The sequence below is a fragment of the Pantherophis guttatus genome, chromosome 3, assembly GCF_059756535.1.
Source record: "Pantherophis guttatus breed Tessera chromosome 3, ASM5975653v1, whole genome shotgun sequence".
Lineage (NCBI taxonomy): Eukaryota > Metazoa > Chordata > Lepidosauria > Squamata > Colubridae > Pantherophis > Pantherophis guttatus.
This window is the reverse complement of record NC_142065.1, coordinates 203,798,295-203,815,290: the sequence shown is the minus strand read 5'-3', so window position 1 is coordinate 203,815,290 and position 16,996 is coordinate 203,798,295. Positions and strand designations below refer to the sequence as shown.

The following is a 16,996-nucleotide window of genomic DNA, read 5'->3' as shown; positions in this document are numbered from 1 at the left end:
GCCTACTGGTCCCACCAGGCCAAAAGCGGGAGGGTGGGGTGGCTTGCGCGCGCATGCACGGGGGGGTGGGGTGCATTGAATTATGGGTGTGGGCACGCACGCGCGCACACACCCCTGCGTTCCCCCCACTTTTGGCACACAACGGCAAAAAGGTTAGCCATCTCTGGTCTAGTTTGAACATCTCTGAACCAAGTTTCATTAAGGGCCAGACTGTTTCTAAGCCCAAATACAGAAGTTGGTGCTTCTCTACTGGGTCAGCCTAGAATTGATTTGATATCTACCCACACTTCTCTTAGATGCCTATTCTTAAGGATGGACCACGTTCAATTAAAAAGAAGCTAAGAGTACCGATATGTGGTGGCTCAATGGCTAAGGCGCTGAGCTTGTCGATCAAAAGTTTGGCAGTTCAGTGGTTCGAATCCCTAGTACCGCATAACGGGGTGAGCTCCCGTTCCTTGTCCCAGCTTCTGCCAACCTAGCAATTCGAAAGCATGTAAAAAATGTAAGTAGAAAAATAGGGGCCACCTTTGATGGGAAGGTAACAGCGTTCCATGCGCCTTTGGCGTTGAGTCATGCCGGCCACATGACCACAGAGATGTCTTTGGACAGTGCTGGCTCTTCAGCTTTGAAACAGAGATGAGCACCGCCCTCTAGAGTCGGGAACAACTAGCACATATGTGCAAGGGGAATCTTTACCTTTACCTTAAGAGTCCTTCTTGTCTTTGCAGCTTGAATACACAGCAAGGCTTGACTTTCTGTGGCGTGGCCAGGCCAAAGAAGAAATCAACGAGATGAAGGAATTAAGAGAACACAACGAAAATATGCTACGCAATATCCTGCCAAGCCACGTGGCCCGTCACTTCCTGGAAAAGGATCGAGATAATGAAGTACGTAAGAACTGGGTTCTAGTAATGGACATGGCAAAAAAAAGCTAAGCTTCTTTTTAGAGTTTGCTTTCTGGTTTTAATAATAAAGGTTCTGGTTTAATAATAAAGGCTGTCAAGAAGAATGGATAGAGCCTTGAGGAAAGTAATGTGGCACCCTTTGCCAAAACATCAGCTTAACCCAGAAAGACAGGAAAGGTTGAGGAAGAAACTCAAAACTGACCTGTCTTGATGCAGGGGAGGAAAAGAGAATCTTTATCAGGTTGTCAACATTCTGTCATTGTACCTTAAAACACATCCTTTTTTTTTAAAGGGGGGGGAATCCTCTATAAATATTGGAATAGCCCACCTTCTGGAGTTTGTGGGGGTTCCATTCTTTTTTTTTTTTTAATTTGATTTATATGCCGCCCTTCTCCGGAGACTCAGGGCGGCTTACAATGCGTTAAGCAATAGCCTTCATCCTTTTGTATATTTTATACAAAGTCAGCTTATTGCCCCCACAAACTGGGTCCTCATTTCACCTACCTTAGAAAGGATGGAAGGCTGAGTCAACCTTGAGCCCTGGAGAGATTCGAATCAGCAGAAATTGCAGGCAGCTGTGTTAATAACAGGGTGCACTAAACCACTGTACTATCAGGGCTCTTGAACATTTTCAGACAAAGTTTGGACAGTAGAATCCAGTAGAAACCAAGGATTCATTACCCAACTAGGTAACATCATCAGTCTGGTGAGAGTGGGGTTTGCTCCATTTATATATGGTAATTGCCTTGCCAGTATTGATAAGGGTGTGGTCTCCTTGGTCATTCCAAGCAAAATGACTTTTTGTTATTTGTATCGGAAGCACCTACAGATTATAGACATAGGAGAACTAAGAACCATCAGAAGGTTGGGCCACAGTTTGTCCAGGATGATATCCAGATTTCTGCCCTGGGCAAAGGATTAAATTATGTTTTTTTTATGTTGTAAACTGTCCATAGTCACTAGATATGAGATGAGTGGCAGATAAATTTTAGAAATAAATAAATGAAATAAATTAGAAGCTGTCAAGGTCCCTTCCAAGCCTGCGATATTAACTCTTTCCTGCCCTCTGAAGTAGCTACAGTATATAAGGTAGAAGACATCACCTGCTTCCTTATGGTAAGCCACAGGCAGGAGTGGGCTTCAAAAATTTTAGCAAGGGGTTCTCTGTCTGGCTGCTGGGTGGGCATGGCCATGGTGGGCGTGGCCTAGTTGGCCCCCTGCAACACAGCGGGGGGGGTTGTTTGCCCTCCCCGGGCTCCGGAGGCTTTCCTTGAGTCTCCAGGAGGGGAAAAACGGTGTCCCCAGGCTCCGGAGGCCCTCTGGAGGCTGGAAACAGGCCCATTTCCGGCCTTCCCGAACTTCCGGTAGGCCCGTTTTTCACCCTCCCCAAGCCTCCACGCAACCCTGCACTTACCTGCATCCAAAATTGGCCAGGTGGGGACTCCTGGGAGGGATGGGGTGGGCGAGGCCAGCCAGAAGTGGGATTTGGGGGTTCTCAGAACTGCACAGAATCTTAGCTAGAGGTTCTCTTGAACCCCTGCGAACCCCCAGCAGCCCACCCCTGGCCACATGTGTTCTTAGCACTGAAAGCATACTTGCTATTTGCAAGAGTAATTCTGTAACGCTGCCTTTGATCTCTCTCCCCGACCTCCCACCCCAACCCACCCAGGCTTTTCCCCCTCCTGCTGTTACATTGAATAATCATACCTGCAGAGAGGTTCTGCATCAGCTGCCTGGATCATTCAAGGTTCAATACAGTAAACACTTATTTACGTAATATGCTAACCTCCCTCTTCCCCAGGGAAGTGAATAGGGAAATGAATGCTTTCCTTTCTGCACAGATTGGCTTAAGGCTCGCCGCATGAAAGCTTCCGAATCAATAAAACAAGCGACTGCAAACAGATTGCATTTCAACCTTTCCCAGCCTCTCCAGATGTGTGGGCAGCTCCTGTTTGATCCGCAGTTATGTAAGGGAGTCAGGTGTTTTATAGGGTGTTAATTCTTAGACTTTGCCTTTTTGGGAACTAAAATTAGATTTTGTCAGATTTCCCAAGTAGGCCAGACAGGGCTACATGAGCTAATTCTACCTAATTGTAAGGTCACATTGTCACAATCTTGCAAGTCTGAAAGTACAAATCTCCCGCTGTCTTCTTTACAGTCTGAGAATTTGGGGAAAGAGGGTGTCACTTCACTGTTTTTTCTCCACCCATTATGCAGCTGTGGGCCATGGCAGCAGTCCCCAACCTTTCCAGTTGGGTGGCCCAGCCTAGGGGGTGAGGAGGGGGGGCATGTGAGTGGCAGGTGCACACACACAGTTCTATTTGTGTGAGCAGCGGACACACGCACTCTCTGCTTCCGCGAGAGAAGAGAAGAGAATCAAGATCATGTGAAGTACTAGTACCACTTTACAAAGCCTTGGTAAAACCACACTTGGAATACTGCATCCACTTTTGGTCACCACAGTACAAAAAAGATGTTGAGACTTTGGAAAGAGTTCAGAGAAGAGCAACAAAGATGATTAGGGGACTGGAGGCTAAAACATATGAAGAACAGTTTCAGGAACTGTGTATGTCTAGTTTAATGAAAAGAAGGACTAGGGGAGACATGATAGCAGTGTTCCAATATCTCAGGGGCTGCCACAAAGAAGAGGGAGTCAAGTTCTTCTCCAAAGCACCTGAGGGCAGGACAAGAAGCAATGGGTGGAAACTAATCAAGGAAAGAAGCAACTTAGAACTAAGGAGAAATTTCCTGACAGTGAGAACAATTAATCAGTGGAACAATTTGCCTCCAGAAGTTGTGGATGCTCCAACACTGGGAGTTTTTAAGAAGATGTTGGACAACCATTTGTCTGAAGTGGTGTAGGGTTTCCTGCCTAAGCAGGGGTTTGGACTCGAAGACCTCCAAGGTCCCTTCCAACTCTTATTCTATTCTATTCTGTTCTGTTCTGTTCTGTTCTGTTCTGTTCTGTTCTGTTCTACTCTACTCTACTCTACTCTACTCTACTCCACTCCACTCCACTCCACTCCACTCTACTCTACTCTCTACTCTACTCTACTCTACTCTACTCTACTCTACTCACAATGCATGCTCATACAACATTCAATAGCCACTGTGCACACTCATTGGTGTTTGTGATCTTCTGTTCTTTGCGGTTATTTACTGATGGCGATGTGGAATATTTCAACCAAGTACCCTCATCCCTGTTCCTGGTTGATGCTATTTTGTTTGTATAAGGATCAGCACCCCAACCATGAGCTTACCAGCGATAGATTCTAAATATAGATGCATTTGCCCTGGGAAGCTAGCAACAAGTTCCCACAGTGATCACGATCAAGAAATGTGTATGCAAAAAACAAACTGTTCTACCAACAGAAGAGAATTTTTGTAGCTCCAGGTTCAACTGTGGGCTCCTTAATGCTCTCTGAGCTTGGTGGTTTTCTTGTAGATGCTTCACTACCCAATGGTAGGTAGCATTATCAGTGCTAGATGGTTAACCTCCAAACAAACTCCTAATTCTTCTTGGATGTTTAACCATGTGTTGTAAGATTGAACCTCAGGCCAACCGGCGTGGTTTCTTGAAGGTTAGATTGATGAGCAAATTAAATAAATGGCTTCTCTTCTGCAAGCGAGGTTGCAAGCTGGCCCTGTAGAACAGCCTTCTCCTGGAGATCAGGATAGTGCCAACTCTTGACATTTCATAACATCTTAAAGCCTAGATGTTCCTACAGAAACTGTGGTTGGGAGGTTGAGGAAGCACCATTGGCTGTTCAATGATTGTTGTAACGATGATGTGATTTTTTTTTTATAGCCTCTGAATATATTTTGGCTTTTTAGCAGTGGTGAAATCCAATTTTTTTTTTACTACCAGTTCTGTGGGCGTGGCTTGGTGGGCGTGGTGTGGCTTGGTAGGCATGGCAGGGGAAGGATACTGCAAAATCTCCATTCCCACCCCACTCTGGGGCCAGCCAGAGGTGGCATTTGCTGGTTCTCCGAACTACTCAAAATTTCCACTACCGGTTCTCCAGAACCTGTCAGAACCTGCTGGATTTCACCCCTGCTTTTTAGTATATTCTTTTATGGACAGTTCTATTGTTTGTTTGGGTTTCATCTTCCTATATCACTAAGTATCACCTTGGTGAACACAGAAGATAGAATCATAGGGCTGGAAGGGGCCTTGGAGGTTTTCTAGTCCAACCCTCTACTTAAGGAGGAGATCTTATACCATCCTGGTCAAATGAGATAAGCAGCTACCTAAAGCAAACAAATAAGCACTTTTCTTTTTCCTTTTTGCAACCCTGTAATCCTTAATTCGGGGTTGAGTCGGGGTTGAGCTGAGCATTTACTGGCCGGATGCCATTCGTGACACCTATACGGAGTTCACAGCAGATATTTTCTCTTAGCTCCCTGATAGAGAAACATCTGCCATTGCCTAGGACTGAACTCTCAACCTTCCAAGTGGGAGGCGAGCATCTTCACCTCTAGGCCACCACGCCGTTCAAAATAAGCACATATTAACAGCAAGAAAAAACATGCCCGTGTCCTCCCCTGCAAAATTTCCCTTAACGGCATCTTTTTTTCTCCTCTGCTCTTCTCCTCATTTCTAGGATCTCTACTCTCAGTCCTACGATGCTGTTGGCGTCATGTTTGCCTCTATCCCCGGTTTTGCCGACTTCTATTCCCAGACTGAAATGAACAACCAGGGCGTGGAATGCCTACGACTGCTGAACGAAATCATCGCTGACTTCGACGAGGTAATTTTGCAACCTTTAAGACCCGGAGAGGGAGGGAGAGAGATTCAAGGAACAGCTGGCCAAGCCAATAGGCCCTGGCATTTTGTCAGCCAATTGATTACATTAACCTCTGCGTTTGTGCCATTTTAGCTAGCAGCTAATCTCTTTTTAATTCTGAGGCACACAGTTTGATTTCAGGATGGAGATGAGTCCAGCTTGAGTAGATGGTGGAAAGCAGCTAGGATAATATCTCCAATATCTCAGGAGCTGCCACAAAGAAGAGGGAGTCAAGCTATTCTCCAAAGCACCTGAGGGCAGGACAAGAAGCAATGGGTGGAAACTAGTCAAGGAGAGAAGCAATTTAGGGCTAAGGAGAAATTTCCTGACAGAACAATTAACTAGTGGAAAAACTTGCCTCCAGAAATTGTGAATGCTCCAACACTGGAAGTTTTAAAGAAGATGCTGGATAACCATTTGTCTGAAGTGGTGTAGGGTTTCCTGCCTAAACAGGGGGTTGGACTAGAAGACCTCCAAGGTCCCTTCCAAGTCTGTTATTCTATTCAATTCTATAATCCAATTAAGAACAAGGATATGGGTTAAGGAAGATGAAAAAAGAATGCCAGAAGCAATGTATTGAGACCTTCTGACAAACAAAGTCAATGGGGAACCCAGATTCCCTTAACAACCATGTTGCTAATTTAACAACTGCAGCGACTCACTTAACAAATGTGGCAAGAAAAGTTGTAAAATGGAGGCAAAACTCACTTCACAAATTTCTCACTTAGCCACATAAATTCTGGGCTCATTTGTGGTCGTAAGACCACCTGTATTCGTTTGAATTATTCTAAAGAGCCTTAGAAATAGATTTCTGCTTTGATTTTCCTCATTATCTGCCAATTAATTACCATCCAACTTCAATGTCTACCTAGGAAAGAGCCTAGATCAATGTTTCTCAGCCTTAGGAAATTCTAAGATGTGTGAACTTCAACTCCCAGAATTCCCCAGTTAGCCATGCTGACTGGGGAATTCTGGGAGTTGAAGTCCACACATCTTCCAAGTTCCCAAGGTCGAGAAACACTGCCTAGATTGAAAAATAAAAGACAATTAATGGACACAATTCTCTCAAGGTCAGGAAAGAGATGATAGTTCTCTCATTCTTCACCGAATACTATCAAAAAAAATCTCAAAGGTCCAGTGGCATCATAATTTAATGAAATAACCATTATTATTATTATTATTATTATTATTATTATTATTATTATTATTATTATTATTATTATTATTATTATTTATATATCGCCCTTCTCCCAAGGGGACTCAGGGCAGTGTACAGCCAAAATTAAAATACATACAATACAAAAGTTAAGATAATTAAAAAAGATTAAATCAATCAGCCTCCCATTTTAAAACCCCAAGTCTATAAAATTTAAAAAATCCCATTAAAAACCCTTTAGGCTAGGCCGGCTTGCTGGAATAAATAAGTCTTCAGGGCCTTACAGAAGGTCCGGAGGTCCGGGATCAGTCGTATTCCAGGAGGTAGCTCATTCCACAGGACGGGTGCCCCCACAGAGAAGGCTCTCCCCCTGGGGGCTGCCAGCCGACATTGCTTGACCGACGGCACCCCGAGGAGGCTCTCTCTGTGAGAGCGTATTGACCGGTGGGAGGTTATCGGTAGCAGCAGGTGGTCTCGTAAGTACCCTGGCCCTAAGCCATGGAGCGCTTTAAAGATGAGAACCAACAACTTAAAGCGCACCCGGAAGACCACCGGGAGCCAGTGCAGCTCGCGCAGGAGAGGTGTTACATGGGAGCTCCACGTCGCTCCCATAATCACCCGCGCGGCCGCATTCTGGACCAGTTGGAGCCTCCGGGTGCTCCTCAAGGGGAGCCCCATGTAGAGAGTGTTGCAGTAGTCCAGGCGAGATGTGACAAGGGCATGGGTGACTGTGCATAAGGAGTCCCAATCCAGAAAGGGGCGCAACTGGCGTATCAGACGAACCTGATAAAACGCCCCCCTGGCCACGGCCGTCATATGCTCTTCTAAAGACAGCCGTGTGTCCAGGAGGACACCCAAGATGCGAGCCCCCTCTGTGGGGGTCAATGATTCGCCCCCAATAGCCAGTGATGGCACCAGCTGGCTATATCGGGACGCCGGCATCCACAGCCACTCGGTCTTGGAAGGGTTGAGCCAAAGCCTGTTCCTCCCCATCCAGTTTAGATGTTCTGCAGGATTATAGAAAAGACCCCGGGTTGCTTATTTATTTCTCTCGCAACCTACATGGGCTGCTGAAAGGTTAAAGCATAAAAACCGCAATGCAATTAAAACCAGGCAATAAACCCAACCAACAGAATAATTAAACGAAGCTCATAAGCAACAAAATAGAGCCGCCACAAGCCCTCATTGTAACAACGAGCAACACTAATATTCCAACATCTCATGAAAACCTCCCTGGTAACATCTGCGTGGAAAGATGATTGCTACACAAGGATGCACAGATGTGCACAAGTTTATCGTTATTACTTTTCTCATGATCAGCCTGAATTGGGCAACTATAAACGGAAGGTTTTTTTCATTGAGGGTTATGGTCCGTGATCTATGATTTTGGTCAGTATGGGTGCCAGGGTTCCAAGTAACACCCCCCCCCCAAATGAAAGAAAACTCCGAGACTTGAGTTTCCTCAAAGTTACATTTTATTAGAGATGTCATATTGGCACATCTGGGAAAACCCAAATCTGAAAACTTCCAGGTTTTCCCCACCCAAAGGAAAGTCCAAGTCCCTTCCCCCTGCATCCACATGTCCATCAAATGGTCCAATCCAAGCTCCGTCCCAACTGGAGATGCCTTCCAGTTCCAGCCCTCCAGTTGCAGGGCAAGATGTCCTTGACTTTCAGAGAAAGGAATGTTATTTTGCCTACATATCACCCTGGCTCCATACAATCCCCCCTCCCAGTTTCCCACAGTAATAAATGTGGCAGGCCTGAAGGCCCAACGAAAAAAGATGGCTTCCAGGCCTGACAATGGGATGTAGAAGACATACTGTAATCCTGAGCTTCCAGTCTACATCAAACTGACTCTCACATTTTCATTGAAAAAAGAGAGAGAATTTTTCACTATTGCTTTCAGACTCAATAGGGGTGGTAAGTACTATGCAACAATTTTTCTGTTAATAATTATTTGTAGCTCTTCTTCCTTTTATGAAGGGGAATGGCATCCTTCGGGCTTATTGATCATCTTTCTTTTGGGTTAATACAATACAGATAGTCCTCAATTTACAACAGTTTGTTTAGTGATCCTTTGAAGTTACAACTGCACTGAAAAAAGTGACCGTTTTCCACACTTACAACCGTTGCAGCTTCGGCCGCTTCAAAATTTGGCCGCTTGGCAACCAACTCATACTTATGACGGTTGCAGTGTCCTGGGGTCATGTGATTCCCCCTTTTGCGACCTTCTGACAAGCAAAGTCAATGGGGAAGCCAGATTCTATAACAGTAACAGAGATGGAAGGGACCATGGAGGTCATCTAGTCTAACCCCCAGCTCACGCAGGAGACCTGTACTAGGGATTCGAACCACCAACCTTTCTCATCGACAAACTCAGTGTCTTAGCCACTGAGCCACCTTTAAAAACCATGTTGCTAACTTAACAACTGCAGTGATTCACTTAACAGCTGTGGCAAGAAAGATCATAACATGGGGCAAAACTCTCTTAACAACTGTCTCACTTACCAGCAGAAATTTTAGGCTCGGTTGTGATCATCAGTCAAGGACTGCCTATATTGTCCATTACTCAAGGGCAATAAATCACAGGGTGAAGCAGTGGTGAAATCTAAATGTTTTTACTACCGGTTCTGTGGCCGTGGCTTGGTGGGCGTGGTATGGCTTGATAGGCATAGCTTGGTAGGCATGACAGGGGAAGGATACTGCAAAATCTCCATTCCCACCCCACTCCAGGGGAAAGATAGTGCAAAATCCCCATGCTCAAAATTTCCGCTACCGGTTCTCCAGAACCTGTCAGAACCTGCTGGATTTCACCCCTGGGGTGAAGGACGTAAAATGAAATCATTTAGCAAGAATATAACTCATAACCATGACTTTGTAATCCATGTTTTCAGTTATTAGGTGAAGAACGATTTCAGGATATTGAGAAAATTAAAACCATCGGAAGCACATATATGGCGGTATCAGGGCTATCGCCTGAAAAACAGGTAAGGAGCTAATCTGATTTTCTAACACATATTTGTCTTGTTTCAATAGAAGGACAAGAAGGAAGCCACAGCCCAACCAAGACCAGCAGGGCAAAGCATTATATATAAACAACCCACAAATTCCACTCTCCCTCACACAGATGAAGTCACCTAATCTGATAACATATAGGAAACAACAAGCTTGGAGCACACCAAGAACTCAACAGTTGAAACCTGAGCTACATAGATTTCCAACTATGGATTTCAAATACTTTTCTATTGCCAGCATTATTTTTTTCCCATTTCTTATTTCTTCGTCATTGATTTAAGACACCGACGAAGGAAGATTTGTAAGCAGATGTGGGGTAGAGCTGCATATTTTGTTCCGGTCCCATCTCTTACTCTTTGCCAGTTTGAGATCCTAATAAAGCAGAGTTGTGAATTGCGCAGAGGGGTTGTTTGCTTTAATATTTCTTCAGAAACCTAATTCCCCAAAAACGGTCTTATGTCTAAGTATATTTACCCATGTAGTATGGCTGCATTATTTTTATCCTTCACAACTGTTCCACTACCTTCTCTTATTGGTATCATTATTATGATTATTGTTACTTGGATATTCTGATTATAATTACTTGGTTGTTTTGCATGTACACTGAGAGCTTATGCACCAGAGACAAATTCCTTGTGTGTCTATCACACTTGGCCAATATTCTGTTCTGTTCTGCTCTACTCTGCTCTAATCTATTCTATTATAAAATGGCATCCAAGGACAAATTAGATAGATGAACCGAAGAGGACTAGAATCTTCCTATGTTTCAAAGAAAGCTCTCTTTGTTGTGGTGTTGCGATATTGTGGTATTCCAAAAAGAGAAAAGCTTATCTCCTGACTAATATTCTGCAACCTTTAACTTCAATTCTCTGAACTGTTTCAGAATGTGGCTCCATTTTGATGGAGCAGCTGATCAGCCAACACACACGATGCATTGATTTTGTCTTTCATTCCTCAGCAGTGTGAAGATAAGTGGGGCCATTTATGCGCCCTGGCAGATTTCTCCATTGCATTGAATGAAAGCATTCAAGAGATTAACAAACATTCTTTTAACAACTTTGAGCTTCGCATCGGTAGGTATCTGCTGAACGTTTTTAAGTGACCTCCACAGTGTCCCAGATGAGCAGGGTTCCCATCAGCTGAAAAGAATGCCTTCATTTATTGAATCACTTAAGTGCTGCTTGCCATAGGTAGAAATGTCACCGAAACATACAGATGCATTCCTTTGAAAACCTAAAGTTACTTCCCCCTTGATGTGAGCAAGCAAGTCGTCACAATATAGTTAGATTTATTGAGTGATTGATTGATTATTCTTTTATTTATTTTGTCAAGCATGTATTAGATAACAGATATAAGTATAAACATGATTATGAATACATGAAATGGATACGAATAAATGGGGACAGTAGGACAAGGACAGTGGGTACGTTGGTGTGCTTATGCACGCCCCTTAAAGACCTCTTAGGAATGGGGTGAGGTCAACAGTGGACAGTGTAAGGTTAAAGTTTTGTGGGTTTGGGGAAGAAACCAGAGTCAGGTAGTGCGTTCCAGGCATTGACCACTCTGTTGCTGAAGTCATATTTTCTGCAATCAAGTTTGGAGCAGTTTACCTTAAATTTGTATCTATTGTGTGCTCGTGTATTGTTGTGGCTGAAGCTGAAGTAGTCATTGACAGGTAGGACATTGTAGCAGATAATTTTATGTACTACGCTTAGGTCAGACCGAAGACGGCATAGTTCTAAGTTGTCTAAGGCCAAAATTTCAAGCCTGGTGGCATAAGGTGTTCTGTTGCGAGCAGAGGAGTGGAGGACTCTTCTTGTGAAATATCTCTGGACTCGCTCAATTGTATTAATGTCCGATATGCAATGCTGGTTCACTGGAGACCTCAAATTTCATAGGATTGCTCTGTACCATAACCGTAATTTGCTTTTTTCTTCTTCTTAGGTATCAGCCAGGGTTCGGTTGTAGCTGGGGTCATTGGTGCTAAGAAACCACAGTATGACATCTGGGGCAAAACTGTTAATTTAGCTAGTCGAATGGACAGTACTGGAATTAGTGGCCGAATACAAGTGCCTGAGGACACCTATCTGATCTTGAAGGACCGGGGATTCGCCTTTGACTATCGGGGAGAGATTTACGTCAAGGGCATCAGCGAGCAAGAAGGCAAAATCAAAACCTACTTCCTCCTGGAAAGAGTCCAGCCCAACCCTTTGACCATGCAACCAAGAAAACTAACAGGACAATATTCCTTAGCTGCTGTCGTGCTGGGGCTCGTGCAATCTCTGAACAGGCAAAAGCAGAAGCAAATTTTAAACGAGAACAATAATTCAGGCATCATTAAGGGTCATTACAATCGGCGGACTTTACTAACTCCGGGCGGGTCCGAGTCAGCTGCCCAAGCAGAAGCCGCCGACAAGACGGATTTGCCATAAGCCTGCATCTTCCTTGTGATTTCTTTCCTTTCCTTTTTTTTTTAATTTCTTTTATATATGAAATAAATATATAAATAAATATGTTTTAATTTTTTTTAGAACCAGCTTTTTTTTTTCTTTTTCTTTAAAAGGGGTCTGTGGCATCCACAGCCGCACAGTTTTCCAGCGGCGGCTCATCCAAAGTTGCTTTTAGCAATGCTTCAAAGGTCCCTCTCCAATTCAAAAATTCAGGTTCTGATTTTGGAGTTGGGACATCTGAGATTTGATTCCCTCCCACACATTTCCGTGCTAAAAAAAACCCATGTGGTAGGGATTAGGCAGACGGCGACTGGACTAAGCTTTGAATTGAAAAGATCTAAAGTCCTTTTTTAACTATTCACCAAGATGGGTAGAAAAGGTTAGATGTTTTTCCAGCCTCTGAGGTTTCAACATACAGCTAGTCCTCAACATACAACTGTAATGGAGCCTGCCCATCAGGGTCAACCGTAATGGAACCTGCTCGTCAGCTCGTTCTCAACGTACAACCGTAATGGAGCCTGCCCATCAGAGTCATAAATTGTGACAGTCATAAAACAATCACCGCCTGATTTTATAACCATATTTGCAGTAAGTGTCAGGGAATTGAACAGCCAGTGTCCAAATGGAGTCAAGGGTGCTGAGATGAATTTCTAGTTTTATATAAATAAATATATTTTACACTTATATTTGCAGCAAACAAGATAGGCACTTCACTACATCATGAGGTAAATTGTCAGGTAAATAGCAGAACGGCACCCAGAAGAAAAAAAGGCGGGAAAAAGGGAAACACCTCCTTTACCCCCGACAACCAATCATAACATAGATTGCCTCATGCAGGAGTCCACACTCTCCAATCAATCAATTCCAGCTGCGTGTTGCGGGCCATTATACCATTTACTGTTTCAGCTATTAAATATGTTAACATTAATAGCAATAACGCTTAGACTTATATACTGCTTCACAGTGCTTTACAACCCTCTCTAAGCGGTTTATAAAGTCAGCCTATTGCCCCCAACAATCTGGGTCCTCGTTTTACCGAACTTGGAAGGAGGGAAGGCTGAGCCAACATTAAGCAAACATGGTGACTGTAAAACAGCACCACAGTCCTTAATGTCATATTCGCTTAAGGACCACTAAGTGAACGAATGGTTCACTATGGGGCATGGTTTTGCTGAAAAAGGAAATAAATGCCAGGTTTGGGCAAAACCATCCTAAAACATTGGTCATATGACCGCAGGATGCTGCAAATGGTTGTAAATGCAGCCCTGTTTCTGAACACTCAAAGTTGGGCCACGGGTAGAAGGGTGATAAGCCCCTAGGTAGATCCAGCATACATATGAACAGTCACTAAGTGACTGGTCATAAGTTGAGGACTAACTACCTATTCGTGCTATTCCTTTATGCAGTAAGCAAATGCATAAAACAAGTGCACACTATGCAGAGTGTGAATCCTGAATGTATGTGAAGGTACTGCATAGGCCTCGTCATTTGTTTATTTATTTGTAAAATGTATCAAAGGAGCATGCTGAGCTTGTCAGATGGAAAACTGATGGACCAGTTTTGAGATCTGAGCGCCACACAAGTGGGTTGAGCTCCGGTTCCTTGCCTCAGGTCCTGCCCACCAACCTAGCAGTTCGAAAGCATGCAAATGCAAGTAGATAAATAGGTACCACTTCGATGGGAAGGTAACAGAGTTCTATGTGCCTATGTATATAGCCATGCTGGTCACATGACCACAGAAGCGATATCAGACAACAGTGGCTCCAGCAGCCAAGAAACAGAGATGAGCACCATCCCCTAGAATTGGGTATGACTGGATGGGAAACTTTTACCTTTTTAAAAATGTATTGGCCACTCATCTTACCACAGAGTAAATAACTCTGGGCAGCTTATTGCAATACAAACAAACAATACATTGGCTTGTAAAATAGTCTCTAGATTAAAGATCCTACTTTGCATAGAACAACTGAGTATCTTGGGGTAGAATAGAATAACAGAGTTGGAAGGGACCTTGGAGGTCGTTTAGTCCAGGGGTCTGCAACCTTAAACCCTCAAAGAGCCATTTGGACCTGTTTCCCACAGAAATGAAAACACCGGGAGCCACAAAAGCTGGGTGGGCGTGGCCAACTCGACGTCACTCACTTCCACTAGTCACATGACCACCACCCCTTAGCCACGCCTACCCAGCCGGTCATTAGGGCAGAGAACCGGTTGTTAAAAAACACCGGGAACCACAAAACCCTTTTGACATCTCTCCCTCTCCCCTCTCTCTCTCTCTCCCCACCTCTCTCTCTCTATCTCTCTATGTCTCTCTGTCTCTCCCCCTCTCTATATCTCTCTGTCTCTGCCCCAACCACTTCTCCATCACCCGGCATCGCCCTTACTTTCTCAGGCCAGGCAAGGAGTGACTGGGAGGGGAGGGCGAGAGGCGGAGCCATCCAGTGGTGGGATCACCTGACAGAGCCACAGCAGAGGGCCCAAAGAACCACATGCAGCTCCGGAGCCGCAGGTTGCTGACACCTGATCTAGTCCAACCCCCTGCTTAGGCAGGAAACCCTACACCGCTTCAGACAAACGGTTATCCAACATCTTCTTAAAAACTTCCAGTGTTGGAGCATTCACAACTTCTGCAGGCAAGTTGTTCCACTGATTAATTGTTCTAACTGTCAGGAAATTTCTCCTTAGGTCCTAAGGAGCTTAGGAGAAGCTCCTAAGTTGCTTCTCTCCTTGATTAGTTTCCACCCATTGCTTCTTGTCCTGCCGTCAGGTGCTTTGGAGAATTGCTTGACTCCCTCTTCTTTAAGGAAACCCCTGAGATATTGGAACACTGCTATCATGTCTCCCCCTAGTCCTTCTTTTCATTAAACTAGACATACCCAATTCCTGCAACCGTTCTTCATATGTTTTAGCCTCCAGTCCCCTAATCATCATTGTCGCTCTTCTCTGCACTCTTTCTAGAGTCTCCGCTTTTTTTTTTTAACATCATGGTAAATATGCTTATCTGGGTGTTGATTGCTGGTGAGTGGATGTTTAGAAATTGAAAGATTAAAGCCCTTCAAAACATCCTAAACAAAACACCCAGCAACCCCGGAAGAAAAAACAGGCGTCATCTACAACCTACAGTGTAAGAACTGCAATAACTACTATGAAGGGCAAACAGGCAGAAGACCGGCAGAACACATCCATGTACACCAACTGGCAGTCAGAAGGCATGATGAAAATTCTTTAATTTCACAACATATAGACAGATTTAACCACAGTTTCAAACTAGGAAAATGTGACCATCCTAGACCAGGCCAGGTCCAAAAATGCCAGGGAATTTTTAGAAGCCTGGCACTCTGACAAATCAGGCACGCGGTGGCTCAGTGGCTAAGACGCTGAGCTTGTCGATCAAAAGGTCGGCAATTCAGCGGTTTGAATCCCTAATGCCGTGTAATGGGGTGAGCTCCCGTTACTTGTCCCAGCTTCCGCCAACCTAGCAGTTTGAAAGCACATAAAAAATGCAAGTAGAAAAATAGGGACCACCTTTGGTGGGAAGGTAACAGCGTTCCGTGGGCGTTTGGCGTTTAGTCATGCCGGCCACATGTCACCAAGGAGACGTCTTCGGATAGCGCTGGTTCTTCGGCTTTGAAATGGAGATGAGCACCGCCCCCTAGAGTCGAGAATGACTAGCACATATGTGCGAGGGGAACCTTTACCTTTATCTTTAGAGACTGTGCAAAAGCGACAATCAACCATACCAAAAGAGAACAAACAGACTCCAGCACCTCCCCACCAGTCATCAGCACTCAGATCAGCATAGATTAACTCCAAGGTTAACACCAGACCAACAATCAAATAAACAATACCCCAATCAAGAAGCTCAGAGAGCACCAAGAATCCTTCAGAAAGATTATTGATTATTGAGTGGAAATATTATTGATCAGGGTTCAGGGCCCACATAATTGTGAAATTCCCTTGTTCCAGCAACCTCTGCAAGCTGCTAAGATCTAATAGGGATGAGTCTTTATGTGTTCCCTCAATCAGAGACTGTCGTCATCAGGGGGCCATAAAAACAATAGTTTTGCAGTTGCTGTCCCCTTCCTCTGGAATAGCATCTCCATAGGCAGGGCAAGCCAGTATATGTAACAGAGAGCAAACCCAGGGTGAAATGCTCCCGTTTCGGACCGGATCGCCCGATCCGGTAGCGATGGCAGCGAGTGGTTCGGAGAACCGGTAGCAAAAATCCCTGCACCCCCCACCCCCATCATGCTCAGCTGAGTCGCACGATCATCAGGGTTTTTTCTAAAAAAAAAAAAACTTTTAAAAGCATTTTTTCTACAACCTCTTCCGACGAAAAAATGCTTTTAAAAGTAAAAAAAAAAGCCTCTGATGATCGCATGGCTCAGCTGGGATCCTCAAAGGCTTTTCAAAGCATTTTTTTTCTGCAACCTCTTGGCCGAAGAGGTGGTAAAAAAAAAAATGCTTTGAAAAGTCTCTGACGATCCCAGCTGAATTGCCTGATCCCCAGAGGCTTTTCAAAGCATTCGAAAAAATGCTTTGAAAAGTTTAAAAAAAAAAAGTTGGCCACGCCCACCCAGTCACATTATCCTCTCCACCAAGCCACACCCACAGAACCGGTACTAACACATTTTACATTTCACCCCTGAGCAAACCCCACTTCCTTCTAGCACTGATGATG

General features: G+C 44.4%; 1 protein-coding gene across 3 annotated transcripts in view; it reads left to right on the top strand.

Moving 5' to 3' along the window:
- The window catches only part of ADCY8 (adenylate cyclase 8), a 163,386-nt gene extending 150,988 nt beyond the window's left edge, over positions 1 to 12,398 (top strand). For 2 of the 3 annotated variants that reach the window (XM_060681833.2, XM_060681832.2), the window contains 5 exons: positions 729 to 887; positions 5,510 to 5,656; positions 9,745 to 9,837; positions 10,824 to 10,938; positions 11,810 to 12,398. In XM_060681833.2, the coding sequence (XP_060537816.2) occupies positions 729 to 887; positions 5,510 to 5,656; positions 9,745 to 9,837; positions 10,824 to 10,938; positions 11,810 to 12,297 (1,002 nt within the window). In that variant the 3' untranslated portion in view covers positions 12,298 to 12,398. The remainder of the gene's footprint in view (positions 1 to 728; positions 888 to 5,509; positions 5,657 to 9,744; positions 9,838 to 10,823; positions 10,939 to 11,809) is intronic. The other variant, XM_087890895.1, reaches the window with a different exon arrangement.
- Positions 12,399 to 16,996: the final 4,598 nt, after the last annotated feature.